Source organism: Somniosus microcephalus, unplaced genomic scaffold (assembly GCF_052327205.1).
Source record: "Somniosus microcephalus isolate GS21.2 unplaced genomic scaffold, FLI_Smic_1.0 unresolved_chr4, whole genome shotgun sequence".
NCBI classification, from domain to species: Eukaryota; Metazoa; Chordata; class Chondrichthyes; order Squaliformes; family Somniosidae; genus Somniosus; species Somniosus microcephalus.
Genome location: NW_028225182.1, coordinates 45480216 through 45497335, shown reverse-complemented (window position 1 = coordinate 45497335; position 17120 = coordinate 45480216). Strand labels below are relative to the sequence as shown.

The following is a 17120-nucleotide window of genomic DNA, read 5'->3' as shown; positions in this document are numbered from 1 at the left end:
CCTCTCTCTCCCCCCCCGCCTCTCTCCCTCTCTCCCCCCCCGCCTCTCTCTCCCCCCCCGCCTCTCTCTCCCCCCCCGCCTCTCTCTCCCCCCCCGCCTCTCTCTCCCCCCCCCGCCTCTCTCTCCCCCCCCCGCCTCTCTCTCCCCCCCCCGCCTCTCTCTCCCCCCCCGCCTCTCTCTCCCCCCACCGCCTCTCTCTCCCCCCCCCGCCTCTCTCTCCCCCCCGCCTCTCTCTCCCCCCCCGCCTCTCTCTCCCCCCCCGCCTCTCTCTCCCCCCCCGCCCTCTCTCTCCCCCCCCGCCTCTCTCTCCCCCCCCGCCTCTCTCTCCCCTCCCCCCCGCCTCTCTCTCCCCCCCCGCCTCTCTCTCCCCCCCCGCCTCTCTCTCCCCCCCCGCCTCTCTCTCCCCCCCCGCCTCTCTCTCCCCCCCCGCCTCTCTCTCCCCCCCCGCCTCTCTCTCCCCCCCCGCCTCTCTCTCCCCCCCCGCCTCTCTCTCCCCCCCCCGCCTCTCTCTCCCCCCCCGCCTCTCTCTCCCCCCCCGCCTCTCTCTCCCCCCCCCGCCTCTCTCTCCCCCCCGCCTCTCTCTCCCCCCCCGCCTCTCTCTCCCCCCCCGCCTCTCTCTCCCCCCCCGCCTCTCTCTCCCCCCCCGCCTCTCTCTCCCCCCCCGCCTCTCTCTCCCCCCCCCGCCTCTCTCTCCCCCCCCGCCTCTCTCTCCCCCCCCGCCTCTCTCTCCCCCCCCGCCTCTCTCTCCCCCCCCGCCTCTCTCTCCCCCCCCGCCTCTCTCTCCCCCCCCGCCTCTCTCTCCCCCCCCGCCTCTCTCTCCCCCCCGCCTCTCTCTCCCCCCCCGCCTCTCTCTCCCCCCCCGCCTCTCTCTCCCCCCCCGCCTCTCTCTCCCCCCCCGCCTCTCTCTCCCCCCCCGCCTCTCTCTCCCCCCCCGCCTCTCTCTCCCCCCCCGCCTCTCTCTCCCCCCCCGCCTCTCTCTCCCCCCCCCCCGCCTCTCTCTCCCCCCCCGCCTCTCTCTCCCCCCCCGCCTCTCTCTCCCCCCCCGCCTCTCTCTCCCCCCCCCGCCTCTCTCTCCCCCCCCCGCCTCTCTCGCTCTCCCCCCCCGCCTCTCTCTCCCCCCCCGCCTCTCTCTCCCCCCCCGCCTCTCTCTCCCCCCCCGCCTCTCTCTCCCCCCCCGCCTCTCTCTCCCCCCCCGCCTCTCTCTCCCCCCCCCGCCTCTCTCTCCCCCCCCGCCTCTCTCTCCCCCCCCGCCTCTCTCTCCCCCCCCGCCTCTCTCTCCCCCCCCGCCTCTCTCTCCCCCCCCCGCCTCTCTCTCCCCCCCGCCTCTCTCTCCCCCCCCGCCTCTCTCTCCCCCCCCGCCTCTCTCTCCCCCCCCGCCTCTCTCTCCCCCCCCCGCCTCTCTCTCCCCCCCCCGCCTCTCTCTCCCCCCCCGCCTCTCTCTCCCCCCCCGCCTCTCTCTCCCCCCCCGCCTCTCTCTCCCCCCCCGCCTCTCTCTCCCCCCCCGCCTCTCTCTCCCCCCCCGCCTCTCTCTCCCCCCCCGCCTCTCTCTCCCCCCCCGCCTCTCTCTCCCCCCCCGCCTCTCTCTCCCCCCCCGCCTCTCTCTCGCTCTCTCCCCCCCGCCTCTCTCTCCCCCCCCCGCCTCTCTCTCCCCCCCCGCCTCTCTCTCCCCCCCGCCTCTCTCTCCCCCCCGCCTCTCTCTCCCCCCCCGCCTCTCTCTCCCCCCCCGCCTCTCTCTCCCCCGCCTCTCCCCCCGCCTCTCTCTCCCCCCCCGCCTCTCTCTCCCCCCCCGCCTCTCTCTCCCCCCCCGCCTCTCTCTCCCCCCCCGCCTCTCTCTCCCCCCCCGCCTCTCTCTCCCCCCCCGCCTCTCTCTCCCCCCCCCGCCTCTCTCTCCCCCCCCGCCTCTCTCTCCCCCCCGCCTCTCTCTCCCCCCCCGCCTCTCTCTCCCCCCCCGCCTCTCTCTCCCCCCCCGCCTCTCTCTCCCCCCCCGCCTCTCTCTCCCCCCCCGCCTCTCTCTCCCCCCCCCGCCTCTCTCTCCCCCCCCCGCCTCTCTCTCCCCCCCCGCCTCTCTCTCCCCCCCCGCCTCTCTCTCCCCCCCCGCCTCTCTCTCCCCCCCCGCCTCTCTCTCCCCCCCCCGCCTCTCTCTCCCCCCCCGCCTCTCTCTCCCCCCCCGCCTCTCTCTCCCCCCCCCGCCTCTCTCTCCCCCCCCCGCCTCTCTCTCCCCCCCCGCCTCTCTCTCCCCCCCGCCTCTCTCTCCCCCCCCGCCTCTCTCTCCCCCCCCGCCTCTCTCTCCCCCCCCGCCTCTCTCTCCCCCCCCGCCTCTCTCTCCCCCCCCGCCTCTCTCTCCCCCCCCGCCTCTCTCTCCCCCCCCGCCTCTCTCTCCCCCCCCGCCTCTCTCTCCCCCCCCGCCTCTCTCTCCCCCCCCCGCCTCTCTCTCCCCCCCCGCCTCTCTCTCCCCCCCCGCCTCTCTCTCCCCCCCCGCCTCTCTCTCCCCCCCCGCCTCTCTCTCCCCCCCCCGCCTCTCTCTCCCCCCCCGCCTCTCTCTCCCCCCCCCGCCTCTCTCTCCCCCCCCGCCTCTCTCTCCCCCCCCGCCTCTCTCTCCCCCCCCGCCTCTCTCTCCCCCCCCGCCTCTCTCTCCCCCCCCGCCTCTCTCTCCCCCCCCGCCTCTCTCTCCCCCCCCGCCTCTCTCTCCCCCCCCGCCTCTCTCTCCCCCCCCGCCTCTCTCTCCCCCCCCGCCTCTCTCTCCCCCCCCGCCTCTCTCTCCCCCCCCGCCTCTCTCTCCCCCCCCGCCTCTCTCTCCCCCCCCGCCTCTCTCTCCCCCCCCGCCTCTCTCTCCCCCCCCGCCTCTCTCTCCCCCCCCGCCTCTCTCTCCCCCCCCGCCTCTCTCTCCCCCCCCGCCTCTCTCTCCCCCCCCCGCCTCTCTCTCCCCCCCCGCCTCTCTCTCCCCCCCCGCCTCTCTCTCCCCCCCCGCCTCTCTCTCCCCCCCCGCCTCTCTCTCCCCCCCCGCCTCTCTCTCCCCCCCCGCCTCTCTCTCCCCCCCCGCCTCTCTCTCCCCCCCCGCCTCTCTCTCCCCCCCCGCCTCTCTCTCCCCCCCCCGCCTCTCTCTCCCCCCCCGCCTCTCTCTCCCCCCCCGCCTCTCTCTCCCCCCCCGCCTCTCTCTCCCCCCCCGCCTCTCTCTCCCCCCCCGCCTCTCTCTCCCCCCCCGCCTCTCTCTCCCCCCCCGCCTCTCTCTCCCCCCCCGCCTCTCTCTCCCCCCCCCGCCTCTCTCTCCCCCCCCGCCTCTCTCTCCCCCCCCCGCCTCTCTCTCCCCCCCCGCCTCTCTCTCCCCCCCGCCTCTCTCTCCCCCCCCCGCCTCTCTCTCCCCCCCCGCCTCTCTCTCCCCCCCCGCCTCTCTCTCTCTCCCCCCCCCGCCTCTCTCTCCCCCCCCCGCCTCTCTCTCCCCCCCCCGCCTCTCTCTCCCCCCCCGCCTCTCTCTCCCCCCCCGCCTCTCTCTCCCCCCCCGCCTCTCTCTCCCCCCCCGCCTCTCTCTCCCCCCCCGCCTCTCTCTCCCCCCCCGCCTCTCTCTCCCCCCCCCGCCTCTCTCTCCCCCCCCGCCTCTCTCTCCCCCCCCGCCTCTCTCTCCCCCCCCGCCTCTCTCTCCCCCCCCGCCTCTCTCTCCCCCCCCGCCTCTCTCTCCCCCCCCCGCCTCTCTCTCCCCCCCCGCCTCTCTCTCCCCCCCCGCCTCTCTCTCCCCCCCGCCTCTCTCCCCCCGCCTCTCTCTCCCCCCCCGCCTCTCTCTCCCCCCCGCCTCTCTCTCCCCCCCCGCCTCTCTCTCCCCCCCCGCCTCTCTCTCCCCCCCCGCCTCTCTCTCCCCCCCCGCCTCTCTCTCCCCCCCCGCCTCTCTCTCCCCCCCCCGCCTCTCTCTCCCCCCCCCGCCTCTCTCTCCCCCCCCGCCTCTCTCTCCCCCCCCGCCTCTCTCTCCCCCCCCGCCTCTCTCTCCCCCCCCCGCCTCTCTCTCCCCCCCCCGCCTCTCTCTCCCCCCCCGCCTCTCTCTCCCCCCCCGCCTCTCTCTCCCCCCCCGCCTCTCTCTCCCCCCCCCGCCTCTCTCTCCCCCCCCGCCTCTCTCTCCCCCCCCGCCTCTCTCTCCCCCCCCGCCTCTCTCTCCCCCCCCGCCTCTCTCTCCCCCCCCCGCCTCTCTCTCCCCCCCCGCCTCTCTCTCCTCCCCCCCCCGCCTCTCTCTCCCCCCCCGCCTCTCTCTCCCCCCCGCCTCTCTCTCCCCCCCCGCCTCTCTCTCCCCCCCGCCTCTCTCTCCCCCCCCGCCTCTCTCTCCCCCCCCGCCTCTCTCTCCCCCCCCGCCTCTCTCTCCCCCCCCGCCTCTCTCTCCCCCCCCCGCCGCCTCTCTCTCCCCCCCCGCCTCTCTCTCCCCCCCGCCTCTCCCGCCTCTCTCTCCCCCCCCCGCCTCTCTCTCCCCCCCCCCGCCTCTCTCTCCCCCCCCCCGCCTCTCTCTCCCCCCCCCCGCCTCTCTCTCCCCCCCCCCGCCTCTCTCTCCCCCCCGCCTCTCTCCCCCCCCGCCTCTCCTCTCCCCCCCCCCGCCTCCTCTCCTCCCCCCCCCACCTCTCTCTGGCCATTTGCGGGGCTGCTTCAGTTTGTGCCTGTTCTGTAAGTTGGTCACAGTTTGGAGAAGGGTACTTCGTACACAGGGATTAATATTGGTAGATGTGAGGGTGGGGGGCTCAGAATTTTAGATTTTTGAGACATTTTTTTAACCTGCGCAGCGAAGTAGTTGTGCACCAAATAGGAGCAGGAATAGACTGCAGGGCCCCCCTCGAGCCTGCTCCGCACTTATAGCCGTGGGCAATTTACTTCGCATCTAAGGGGGGACAAATTTGGTTGCTTTGCGCCTCGCGGGGGCGGCGATGTCATCACCGTGCGCCATGCCCTGGCCACAAACGTGGCTCGCGCCCCCTGCTCTACCAGCGGACGCTATGTCCGACAGGGTCAGGGTGCCCTGTTTGTGGCGGGGCGGTGATAATTAAAGGTAATTTTTTTGGGGGGGTGCTGACTGCCAGCACCTGCCCCCTCTGGCCTCCTCCTGCGGAGTGCCGGGCTCTTTTGCCGACACCCCGCTCCCCGGTTGTCCAGCAGGGCCCCGGTGCGGACTGCGCTAGGGCCCTCCCCCCTTTAATCAGGGTAGGGAGGCCTGCAGTACCGCGGTGCTACGTGCCAGCCCGAGTGGCACGTGGTGCCGCGATATTGAATGGGAGCGGCCCAAGAGGGAGGGGAAGCGCTTCCAGTAGCACCCCACCTCCTGCTTGGGGGCACTACCATTTAATTTCGGGTGCGTGGGTGCTAAAAGTAGCGCCCTGGCGAAGTTAGCAGCGCCACCCAATTTTTCCTCCTGAGCATCTTTATCACAAAATGGCTGACAGTCACCCTTGACCTTGTGTGGTTCGATATCTTGGGTGACATCAAGGCAAGATCTCTGTCACCAAGACAGAAAGACTTGCATTTCTATCACCACCTCGGGACGTCTCAAAGCGCTTCACAGCCAATGGAGCACTTTTTGAAGTGTGGTCACTGTTGTAATGTAGGAAACGCGGCAGCCAATTTGCGCACAGCAAGCTCCCACAAACAACAATGTGATAATGACCAGATCATCTGTTTCTCGGTGTTGGTTGAGGGAGAAATATTTGTCAGGAGTCCGGGGAGTGCTCCCCTGGAAAGTGCAGTGGGATCTTTCTTTACGTGCACCTGAGAGCAGATGGGGCCTTGGGTTTAATGTCTCATTTGAAAGACGGCTCCTCCGACAGTGCAGCGTTCCCTCAGTACTGGTACTGGGATTGTGGGCCTGGATTATGTGCTCAAGTCTCTGGAGTGGGGTTTGAACCCACAACCTCCTGACTCGGGTGAGAGTGCTCAGCCGGCTGACAATTGAGACTCCCTTCACCCCCACCCACCCCCAGGCTAGCAGTAACAGGCTGCAGACCTCACTGACTCTCTCCAGGGCTCTGTGTGTAGGCCCAGGTCCTCCCTGACACCCCAGGGCTCTGTCTATAGAATCATAGAATGGTTACGGCACAGAAGGAGGCCATTCGGCCTGTCCAGCCCGTGCCAGCTGTCTGCAAGAGCACCTCAGCTAGTCCCACCGCCCCGCCCTTTCCCCATAGCCCTGCACATTTTATTTCCTTCAGATATTTATCCCACTCCCTTTTGAAAGCTGTGATTGAGTCTGCCTCCACCACCCTCACACAGTGCATTCCAGATCCTAACCACATGCTGCGTAAAAAAAAGTTTTTCCTCACGTCGCCTTTGGTTCTTTTGCCAATCATCTTGAATCTGTGTCCTCTGGTTCTCGACCCTTCCGTCAATGGGAACAGTTTCTCTTTCTCTACTCTGTCCAGACCATGATTTTGAACACCTCCATCAAATCTCCTCTCAACCTTCTCTGCACCAAGGACAAATTGCCGTGACCAAAGGCCCTGTGTTTTTCCACCTCCGATTCCTTTTGATAGCTGCTGCGGGCCCCGCCGTCTTTTTCCGGTCCCTCTTTTTTTTCTGCAACGCACAGCCACTGCTGACCTGTCCACGCGGCCGTTCTGCACCATCGATTGGGGTTTTTTTTTCACGGACTCCATTGACAGTCTCTACGGACCCCAGTTTGAGAACCACTGTCCCAGGGCTCACAGTCAGAGGCGGGGGTTTGTATGCCGCAGCTCACTGACACTCAGCGCACTGAGAACTCCCCTGCTCTTTAAATAGCGGCTGCGGGATCTTTTACATAATGCCCGAGGGGGTGGGTGTGGGGGGGGGGCCTCGGTTTGTCAGCTCATCCGAAAGACAGCACCTCCGACGGTGCAGCGCTCCCTCAGCACTGCCCTGGTGTGTCAGCCTGGATTTTGTGCTTAAGTCTTGAACCCACGACCTTCTGAATCAGAGGCGGGGTGAGGGGGGTTGCTACCCGCTGAGCCAAGGCTCTCGCCTTCATTTTCCTTGTGGGTCAAGTATGACTCCAGCCATACGAGGGTCTTCTCTTTGACCCCATTCACTTCAGTTTTGCTAGGGCTCTTTGACGCCATACTCTGAGGGCAATTAGCCTGGCCTCTCCTCAGATATACAAAACTAATAGACTGCACTCGGTCAGTGTGCATGACACAAATGTGGGGCTATGTCTACCCAGCAGAGAATGATTACATGTCAACTCCACACTGCCTGCAGTAAAGACAGAAAGACTTGCATTTCTCCAGTGCCTTTCAGGACGTTCCAAAGCGCTTTACAGCCAATTAAACACTTTTTGAAGTGTAGTGACTGTTTTGATGCACATCAGTAAGAGAAGATCTAATGGTGTAAAAATTTGGTTGATTAGCGCCTCCCGTTAGAAGAGGGCGCAAAGCAAGTAGCGCCTGAGCGCGGTGATGTTTGCGCCTCTTGCGAAATTAACCAGTCGTTTTGCGGCAGTGTTAAACACTACCGCCACGATCTCCTGCGCCCGCAGATCCTGACGTCAGTCGAGTGTGCAATGCCCCGGACTGGATATTGAGTGGCGCCCCCTGCCTTAGCGCCTGCCGCTAGGAACGACAGGTACCGGGGAATGTTTTCAAGTCGGGAAGGGGCTGGGGGAGCGCTATTTAAAGGTGGCTGCTTCCTGCCTTTTCTTGTCAGCAACATTTTTGGTTTTAACGCTGTCCTAAGGAGTTTTGGCCCTCGGCACCACTTTTGAGGTTCCTAAGTGCCGGGCTCTTTCCCTGGGCATATCCATTAGGGCTTCCAACACAATTGCTTTTGAGGTCTCTCCAGGCCGAGATTCAAGACTGCAATGAGCAGGGTGTGTCTGGCCAACAAGATGGCCCCTCCCCTTTAAGTGGACTGCACCAGTCTGTCTGGCTTCCATGGTAATGGACATCGCCTGAGCTTCGGTAGCGTTCTGAGGTAGCGCCTCGCTCCCTGACGTCTGCGCCTTAGAGGTGTGTAGTGCCTGATTTAATGCTCAAATCACCTCCAGGGGGCGATAGAGGCCAATTTTGCAGTGGGAGGCGATAATTAGCACCGGGCGCTAAACTTTGCGACCGGCCGATATTAGCGCCCCAAAATGGGCAATACCGAATTTCTCCCCCATGAATTACAGCAAGGTTGTCCGAGATATACTTTGCGTCCCCTATGAAATTGAAACAGCATCAGTGGAAATACAATTCGTATCTTTCACAATTGCAGTGCATTTAAGGGGAAGCTAGTTAAGCACCTGAGGGAGAACGGAATAAGAGGAGCTGCTGATAGACAATATAGAATTACATCTCACCCTAACGTCCTTAAGATTATAAAACACAGACGATGCTTGCAGATCAGGGACGGTCAGGAACTTCACGTCCCAGTCAGCCAGCAGGATGACTCATCTCGTTTCCCAGATGTAATTTAAAACAGTTTCGAGTAGGTCAATGAATCTGGATTTTCAGTCATTTATATTAAGGCGTGCAGGAACTGAATGGCTGGGGCAAGGGGTTCTTGGCTGTGGAGAGCAACAGGCCATGGTTTTACAGAGTGGATGTGTGGTTGGATGAATATTCTAGCCTTTTGCTCGATTCCCTTTGGGCAACTGTGACCGATTTACCCGAAACTTTGCCTCAGAGATTAAATGGGTGGGGGAGAGTCAATGATGGGGTAGAGTGTACCTGGGCTGTGGGAGGAGATTGAATGGGTGGGTGGAGCCCATGATGGGGTAGAGTGTACCTGGGTTGTGGGAGGAGATTGAATGGGTGGGTGGAGCCCATGATGGGGTAGAGTGTACCTGGGCTGTGGGAGGAGATTGAATGGGTGGGTGGAGCCCATGATGGGGTAGAGTGTACATGGGCTGTGGGAGGAGATTGAATGGGTGGGTGGAGCCCATGATCGGGGAGAGTGTACCTGGGCTGTGGGAGGAGATTGAATGGGTGGGTGGAGCCCATGATGGGGGAGAGTGTACCTGGGCTGTGGGAGGAGATTGAATGGGTGGGTGGAGCCCATGATGGGGTACAGTGTACATGGGCTGTGGGAGGAGATTGAATGGGTGGGTGGAGCCCATGATCGGGGAGAGTGTACCTGGGCTGTGGGAGGAGATTGAATGGGTGGGTGGAGCCCATGATGGGGGAGAGTGTACCTGGGTTGTGGGAGGAGATTGAATGGGTGGGTGGAGCCCATGATGGGGTAGAGTGTACCTGGGCTGTGGGAGGAGATTGAATGGGTGGGTGGAGCCATGATGGGGTAGAGTGTACCTGGGCTGTGGGAGGAGATTGAATGGGTGGGTGGAGCCCATGATCGGGGAGAGTGTACATGGGCTGTGGGAGGAGATTGAATGGGTGGGTGGAGCCCATGATAGGGGAGAGTGCACCTGGGCTGTGGGAGGAGATTGAATGGGTGGGTGGAGCCCATGATAGGGGAGAGTGTACCTGGGCTGTGGGAGGAGATTGAATGGGTGGGTGGAGCCCATGATGGGGGAGAGTGTACCTGGGCTGTGGGAGGAGATTGAATGGGTGGGTGGAGCCCATGATAGGGGAGAGTGTACATTGACTGTGGGAGGAGATTGAATGTGTGGGGGAGAGTCCATGATAGGGGAGAGTGTAAATGGGCTGTGGGAGGAGATTGAATGGGTGGGTGGAGCCCATGATGGGGTAGAGTGTACATGGGCTGTGGGAGGAGATTGAATGGGTGGGTGGAGCCCATGATGGGAGAGAGTGTACCTGGGCTGTGGGAGGAGATTGAATGGGTGGGTGGAGCCCATGATAGGGGAGAGTGTACCTGGGCTGTGGGAGGAGATTGAATGGGTGGGTGGAGCCCATGATAGGGGAGAGTGTACATGGGCTGTGGGAGGAGATTGAATGGGTGGGTGGAGCCCATGATCGGGCAGAGTGTACCTGGGCTGTGGGAGGAGATTGAATGGGTGGGTGGAGCCCATGATCGGGCAGAGTGTACCTGGGCTGTGGGAGGAGATTGAATGGGTGGGTGGAGCCCATGATCGGGGAGAGTGTACATGGGCTGTGGGAGGAGATTGAATGGGTGGGTGGAGCCCATGATCGGGGAGAGTGTACCTGGGCTGTGGGAGGAGATTGAATGGGTGGGTGGAGCCCATGATGGGGGAGAGTGTACCTGGGCTGTGGGAGGAGATTGAATGGGTGGGTGGAGCCCATGATGGGGTACAGTGTACATGGGCTGTGGGAGGAGATTGAATGGGTGGGTGGAGCCCATGATCGGGGAGAGTGTACCTGGGCTGTGGGAGGAGATTGAATGGGTGGGTGGAGCCCATGATAGGGGAGAGTGTACATGGGCTGTGGGAGGAGATTGAATGGGTGGGTGGAGCCCATGATCGGGGAGAGTGTACCTGGGCTGTGGGAGGAGATTGAATGGGTGGGTGGAGCCCATGATGGGGGAGAGTGTACCTGGGCTGTGGGAGGAGATTGAATGGGTGGGTGGAGCCCATGATAGGGGAGAGTGTACATGGGCTGTGGGAGGAGATTGAATGGGTGGGTGGAGCCCATGATCGGGGAGAGTGTACCTGGGCTGTGGGAGGAGATTGAATGGGTGGGTGGAGCCCATGATGGGGGAGAGTGTACCTGGGCTGTGGGAGGAGATTGAATGGGTGGGTGGAGCCCATGATGGGGGAGAGTGTACCTGGGCTGTGGGAGGAGATTGAATGGGTGGGGAGAGTCAATGATGGGGTAGAGTGTACCTGGGCTGTGGGAGGAGATTGAATGGGTGGGTGGAGCCCATGATAGGGGAGAGTGTACCTGGGCTGTGGGAGGAGATTGAATGGGTGGGTGGAGCCCATGATGGGGGAGAGTGTACCTGGGCTGTGGGAGGGTTGGATTTGGTTAACTAATTGTCTTTCTTTCATTTCACGATTTTTGTCATCTAACTCCACATTTGGTCATTATTTCTCTGTCTTTGGCTCAGTTTAAACTCGCGCAATGTCTACTGGGTTTGTCTTGAGTTTCGGCTGTGAAAGTCAGAACCCAATAATATGATACAACAGGAGGCAAGAGGAACAGAACGTGGCTGCAGCTTTGATTAGTGTGGAAGTGTGGAGCTCAGTAGGAACAAGATGTTTGTTGCTGTCTCATTTCAGGTCTCGTGTGTCTCACTCCATGAACTATTGGCCTGGTCTCTACTCCTGCATTATAATCTGGCTGCTGTGGATGCCGATGTTGTTCTGTGTTGGTAAGGATCTGCTCTGGACAGAGTATGTTTTCCTTTTAAACATTCACTAAAGGTGCCCTTCAACAAAGCTCATTCTACACTGTCCCATCAAACACTGCCGGGGCAGGTACAGCACGGGTTAGATACAGAGTAAACCTCTCTCTACACTGTCCCATCAAACACTGCCGGGGCAGGTACAGCACGGGTTAGATACAGAGTAAACCTCTCTCTACACTGTCCCATCAAACACTGCCGGGGCAGGTACAGCACGGGTTAGATACCGAGTAAAGCTCCCTCTACACTGCCCCATAAACCCTCCCAGGGCTGGTACAGCACAGGTTAAAGACCGAGCATAGCTCCCTCTACACTGTCCCATAAACCCTCCCAGGGCAGGTACAGCACGGCTTAGATACAGAGTAAAGCTCCCTCTACACTGACCCATCAAACAGTCCCAGAGCAAGTATAGCATGGGTTAGATACAGAGTAAAGCTCCCTCTACACTGTCCCATGAGACACATCCAGGGCAGGTACAGCACAGCTTAGATACAGAGTAATGCTCCCTCTACACTGTACCATCAAACACTCCCAGGGCAAGTACAGCACAGGTTAGATACAGAGTAAAGCTCCCTCAACACTGACCGGTCAAACACACCCAGGGCAGGTACAGCACGGGTTAGATACAGAGTAAAGCTCCCTCTACACCGTCCCATCAAACACTCCCACACCACGGTTAAATACAGAGTATAGCTCCCTCTACACTGTCCCATCAAACACTCCCAGAGCAAGTATAGCACGGGTTAAATAGAGTAAAGCTCCCTCTACACTGTCCCATCAAACACGCCCAGGGCTGGTGCAGCACAAGTTAAATACAGAGTGAAGCTCCCTCTACACTGCCCCATCAAACACTCCCAGGGCAGTACGGCTTGAAGCCACGACCTCCTGACTCTCGGGCGAGAGAGCAGGACCCTCTGAGCGTTGAAAGGAGTTTTGCTTTGATGTTCCAGAACTCTGTTTTTCCATTGAACTGGCTGGCATTAGGGCTGGGGGCCTGAGCCAGTCTACTGACCGAGTGCATTCATTTCGCAGGTCAGCCTTTATGTGTCGAGGCCAACTCAGATCTTCAGGCTGCATGCGGAGGCACTGTCGTGCTTCCTTGTCGCTTCAATGGTGAAGGAAGGCGGGCGAAGGTTGTCTGGCAGAAGAAGACGACTTCGGCCACTGATTTGGTGGTCCACCAACAGCTTGCGGAACCTGTCAGCAGTGTCCAGCACATCCTGTATGATAACAGAACAGAAATGCAACCAGACTGGGAGAAGAAAGAAGATGCCGGGCTGACTATCAAGGACGTTACGTCAAAGGACCACGGCACTTATGTGTGCTACGTTAGTTTACATCCGGGATCTCCAAGTGACGTTTGCTCTCGAGTATCCCTGGGAGTAATTCGAGGTAAGGAGATTTTAGACTGATAGAAACTTACAGCACAGCAGGCCATTCGGCCCGTCGAGCCTTTGCTGGCTCTAAGGGCAGTCATGCTTCGTCCCACAGCCCCACTTTTTCTACGTAACTAAGTTACTCATCCTCAAGGACCCGTCCAACTCCCCATTAAAATTATTACAGTAATGGAATCAGCTTCCACCTCCTTCAGGTCGAGCGTTCCAGATCCGCACCACTGAGTGGAAACATTTCTCCTCATCTCCCCTCCAGATCCTTTGCCAGTGGTTTTGAATCTGTGACCTCTGGTTATTGACTCACTCGCCTGAGAGAGATTTCTTCCCTATTTAGAAACATAGAAGATAGGAGCAGGAGTAGGCCATTCGGCCCCTCGAGCCTGCTCCGCCATTCAATGTGATCATGGCTGATCATCCACATTCAGTACCCTGTCCCTGTCTTCTCCCCATATCCCTTGATCCCTTTAGCCTTAAGAAATATATCTAACTCCTTCTTGAATATATTTAATGAATTGGCCTCTACTGCCTTCTGTGGTAGAGAATTCCACAGGTTCACCACTCTCTGGGTGAGGAAATTCCTCCTCATTTCAGTCCCAAATGGCTTACCCCTTATCCTTAGACTGTGACCACTGGTTCTGGACTCCCCGGCCATCAGAAACATCCTTCCTGCATCTAGTCTGTCCAGACCTGACAGAATTTTATAGGTTTCGATGAGATTCCCTCTCATTCTTCTAAACTCCAGTGAGTATAAGCCCAATCGACCCAATATCTCCTCATACGTCATTCCTGCCATCCCAGGTATCAGTCTGGTGAATCTTCGCTGCACTCCCTCCATGGCAAGAACATCCTTCCTCAGATAAGGCGACCAAAACTGCACACAATACTCAAGGTGCGGTCTCACCAAGACCCTGTACAACTGCAGCAAGACATCCTTGTTCCTGTACTCGAACCCTCTTGCTACGAAGGCCAACATACCATTTGCCTTCTGAACCGCCTGCTGCACCTGCATGCTTACCTTCAGCGACTGGTGCGCAAGGACCCAGGTCTCGTTGCACTTCCCCTTCTCCCAATCTATTGCTGTTCAGATAATCTGCCTTCCTGTTTTTGCCACCAAAGTGGATAACCTCGCATTTATCCACGTTATACTTAAAGAATTTATTCTATTAAAACCTCTCATCATCTTGAAAACCTCTATTAGGTCACCTTAGAGCCATAGTGGGGGAAATTGAGTCATGCCCCCTCTGGGGCGCTAACTTCACCGGGGTGCTGCTTTTAGAGCCCTGAAAAAATTAGCGCCCCCGCAGCCAAATATCCATCAGTAGCGCCCCAGGAGGGAAGCGAGGCACTGCTGGAAGCGTTCCGCCTCCGTCTTGGGGCGCTGCAAGGGTACTGCAGGCCTTCCTCCCCTTAAAGTGGAGGGGCCTTGCGCAGCGCAACCTGGGGCCCAGCTGGGCCCCCGGGGATCGGGAGTGCGGACAGGAGCCCGGCACTCGAAGTGTCGGGCTCACGGAGCGCAGCCAGCACTCCGAGGGGGGTGGGAGCGCAGGCAGGTGGCCAGCAACAAAATGGCCGGCCGGCACCTTGCCTTTAATTTGTGCTGCCCCGGCTGCAAGTAGGCCCCCCCCCCCCGACCCTGTTGAACATGGCGTCTGGCGGTAAGTCGGGGCGCTACCGAAGATCGAGCGGGGCGCTGTGCATGGCGATGACGTCATCCCCGCTGGCGCAGCGTTGCGGGGCGCTAACAGTTACTGCTGCCGCTAACTTCCCGCTGTATTTCCCAGATTTTTGGATTCTAGGGATAGGGCAGGAAAGTAGAGCTGAGGTCGTTAGATCGGCCATGATCTTATTGAATGGCGGAGCAGGTTCAAGGGGCCGAATGGCCGACTTCTCCTATTTCTTGTTCTCTTCGAAAGAGCCGGCACAGACTCGATGTGCTGTCAAAAGAAAGACTTGCATTTCTATAGTGGCGTTCATGACCACCGGACATCCCAAAGCGCTTTACAGCCAATGGCGCACTTTTTGAAGTGTAGTCACTGTTGTAATGTGGGAAACACAGCAGCCAATTTGCGTACAGCAAGCTCCCACAAACAGCAACGTGACAATGACCAGATAATCTGTTTCTGTTGGTTGAGGGATAAATATTGGCTCCAGGACACCGGGGAAAACTCCCCCTGCCCTTCGAAATAGTGGCCGCGGGATCTTTTACATCCACCTGAGAGAGCAGACGGGGCCTCGGTTTAACGTCTCATCCGAAAGACGGCACTCCCTCAGCACTGGCACTGGGAGTGTCAGCCTAGCTTTATGTGCTCGAGTCTCTGGAGTGGGGACTTGAACCCACAACCTTCTGACTCGGAGGCGAGAGAGCGACCCACTGAGCCACAGCTGACACTACTCTATGACTCTGATATAATATCTTCAGCTTTCAGACGCATCCAGCTTGCCCTCATGCCACTCTGCCGTATTCCTATGTTTGCAGGTGACGATGCAGTCTGGGCAACGCACTCGCAGATCACAGTGAAGGCTGGCGGAGAGTTGGATCTCCATTGCGGCTTTGAGCCACAATGCTTCAACTTAAAGGCGCTGGCTGTGACCTGGAGTTACAGCAACGGTTCATCTGAGCAGCAGCTTCTGCAGGATAAAGGGGGACTGACGACAGTCAGAAATGTCAACCTACTGGTGCAGGGAGTCTCCCCAAGCCAAGGGGGCAGCTACAACTGTTGTGTTGGAGATGACGACACCACCAGACCAAAGATGTGTGCGCTCATGAGCGTCAATGTCACAGGTAAATCTGAACTGCGTCCCTCTTTAATTAGTACTAGATGCAGGAAGGATGTTCCCGATGGCCGGGGAGTCCAGAACCAGGGGTCACAGTCTAAGGATAAGGGGTAAGCCATTTAGGACTGAGATGAGGAGGAATTTCTTCACCGAGAGTGGTGAACCTGTGGAATTCTCTACCACAGAAGGCAGTTGAGGCCAATTCATTAAATATATTCAAGAAGGAGTTGGATATATTTCTTAAGGCTAAAGGGATCAAGGGATATGGGGAGAAGGCAGGGACAGGGTACTGAGTTTGGATGATCAGCCATGATCTCATTGAATGACGGAGCAGACTCGAGGGGCTGAATGGCCGACTCCTGCTCCTACCTTCTATATATGTATCTATGTCCTTTAGCATTCCACGTGAAGCTCAAACTCATGGCAGATTTTGACTGGTAGGCGGCCGCCATTCCAGCAGCAAAGAGGAGTCCGAGATTTTGAGGAGCAAGTGGAAGGATGCGGGGAAGTGGGAGCCCGGGTAGCAGCGAGTGGGAGACTGTTCGGAGGAGCGGAGGGTATTTTTTTAATTCATTCACGGGCTGTGGGTGTCGCTGGCAAGGGGCCAGCATTTATTGCCGTCCCTAATTGCCCTCGAAGGTGGTTGAAGGTTGCAGGGGTCGTGATCAGAGGACACTGGGTTATTGGCCAATCCTCGAAGACTATCAGCATGGCTCTGCGCGATGTACTTCTGACACGAGGGGACTCAATATTTGAAGTGATTGAGAGTTGATCCAGTTCGTCTTTTAATGTCCTGCGTTCTTGTTCACTCAACAGAGACCAGCAGCGGTGCCGAGTCAACACTCTGGAGGCACGGTCAATACTTCGTGGCCCTGTTGCTACTCATCACTCCATTATTTTGTGACTATTAGATGGTGGAAACCTGCCTGAAGGGGAGACCGTTTCTGGTAGTGGTTTATTTTTATTCACAGGAATAATCCAAGCCCAATAAAGCCTTTTACTGAAGCGATTTACTACGCGTCTGAGCTACGAGTCCTGACGGATTTGAGTCTAATATTGTTCATCCTGTTTCTATAGACACAAAAGGCATCAAGGGGTATGGGGAGAGAGCCGGAATATGGTATTGAGCTAGAGGATCAGCCATGATCTTATTGAATGGCGGAGCAGGCTCGAAGGGCCGAATGGCCTACTCCTCCTATTTTTCTATATTTCTATGTAACGAGAGGGAGCTCCCAAGGCAAGGCCTGTGTTTGAACGCTGCCGGAAATGGCAGACATTTTGTGCAGTTGAAGAAGCTTGTTTGCTGATGTCTTTCACGCTGACGTGTCTTCGTGAGAGTCTTGGCGCTTTTGCCTCTGAGACAGAAGGTTGTGAGGTAGAGTCCCATGCCCGAGACTTGAGCACGTAATCTAGGCTGACGCTCCCAGTGCAGTATGGAGGGAGCGCTGCACTGTCTGAGGTTTCGGTTGAGACGTTAAACCGAGGCCTCCGCTATCATCTTAGGTGGACGTAAAAGATCCCATGGCACTATTGTGAAGAAGAGCAGGGGGAGTTCTCCCCGGTGTCATAAGAAATAGGAGCAGGAGTCAGCCATACGGCCCCTCGAGCCTGCTCTGCCATTCAATAAGATCATGGCTGATCATCAACCTCAACTCCTTTCCTGCCGATCCCCATATCCCTTAGTTCCCTTAGCATCAAAAATCTATTGATCTTGAATATACTCAATGACTGAGCAGTCCTCAAGGGATAAAAAATTCCAAA

At 59.4% G+C, this 17120-nt stretch overlaps 1 protein-coding gene across 1 annotated transcript in view; it reads left to right on the top strand.

Moving 5' to 3' along the window:
- The window catches only part of LOC147090680 (cell surface A33 antigen-like), a 22736-nt gene extending 6368 nt beyond the window's left edge, over positions 1–16368 (top strand). Inside the window, exons 2-5 of the mRNA XM_085977449.1 lie at positions 11066–11157; positions 12223–12582; positions 15061–15366; positions 16176–16368. Coding sequence (XP_085833575.1) covers positions 11085–11157; positions 12223–12582; positions 15061–15366; positions 16176–16270 — 834 coding nt within the window. The 5' untranslated portion in view covers positions 11066–11084 and the 3' untranslated portion in view covers positions 16271–16368. The remainder of the gene's footprint in view (positions 1–11065; positions 11158–12222; positions 12583–15060; positions 15367–16175) is intronic.
- The last annotated feature ends 752 nt before the right edge of the window (positions 16369–17120 follow it).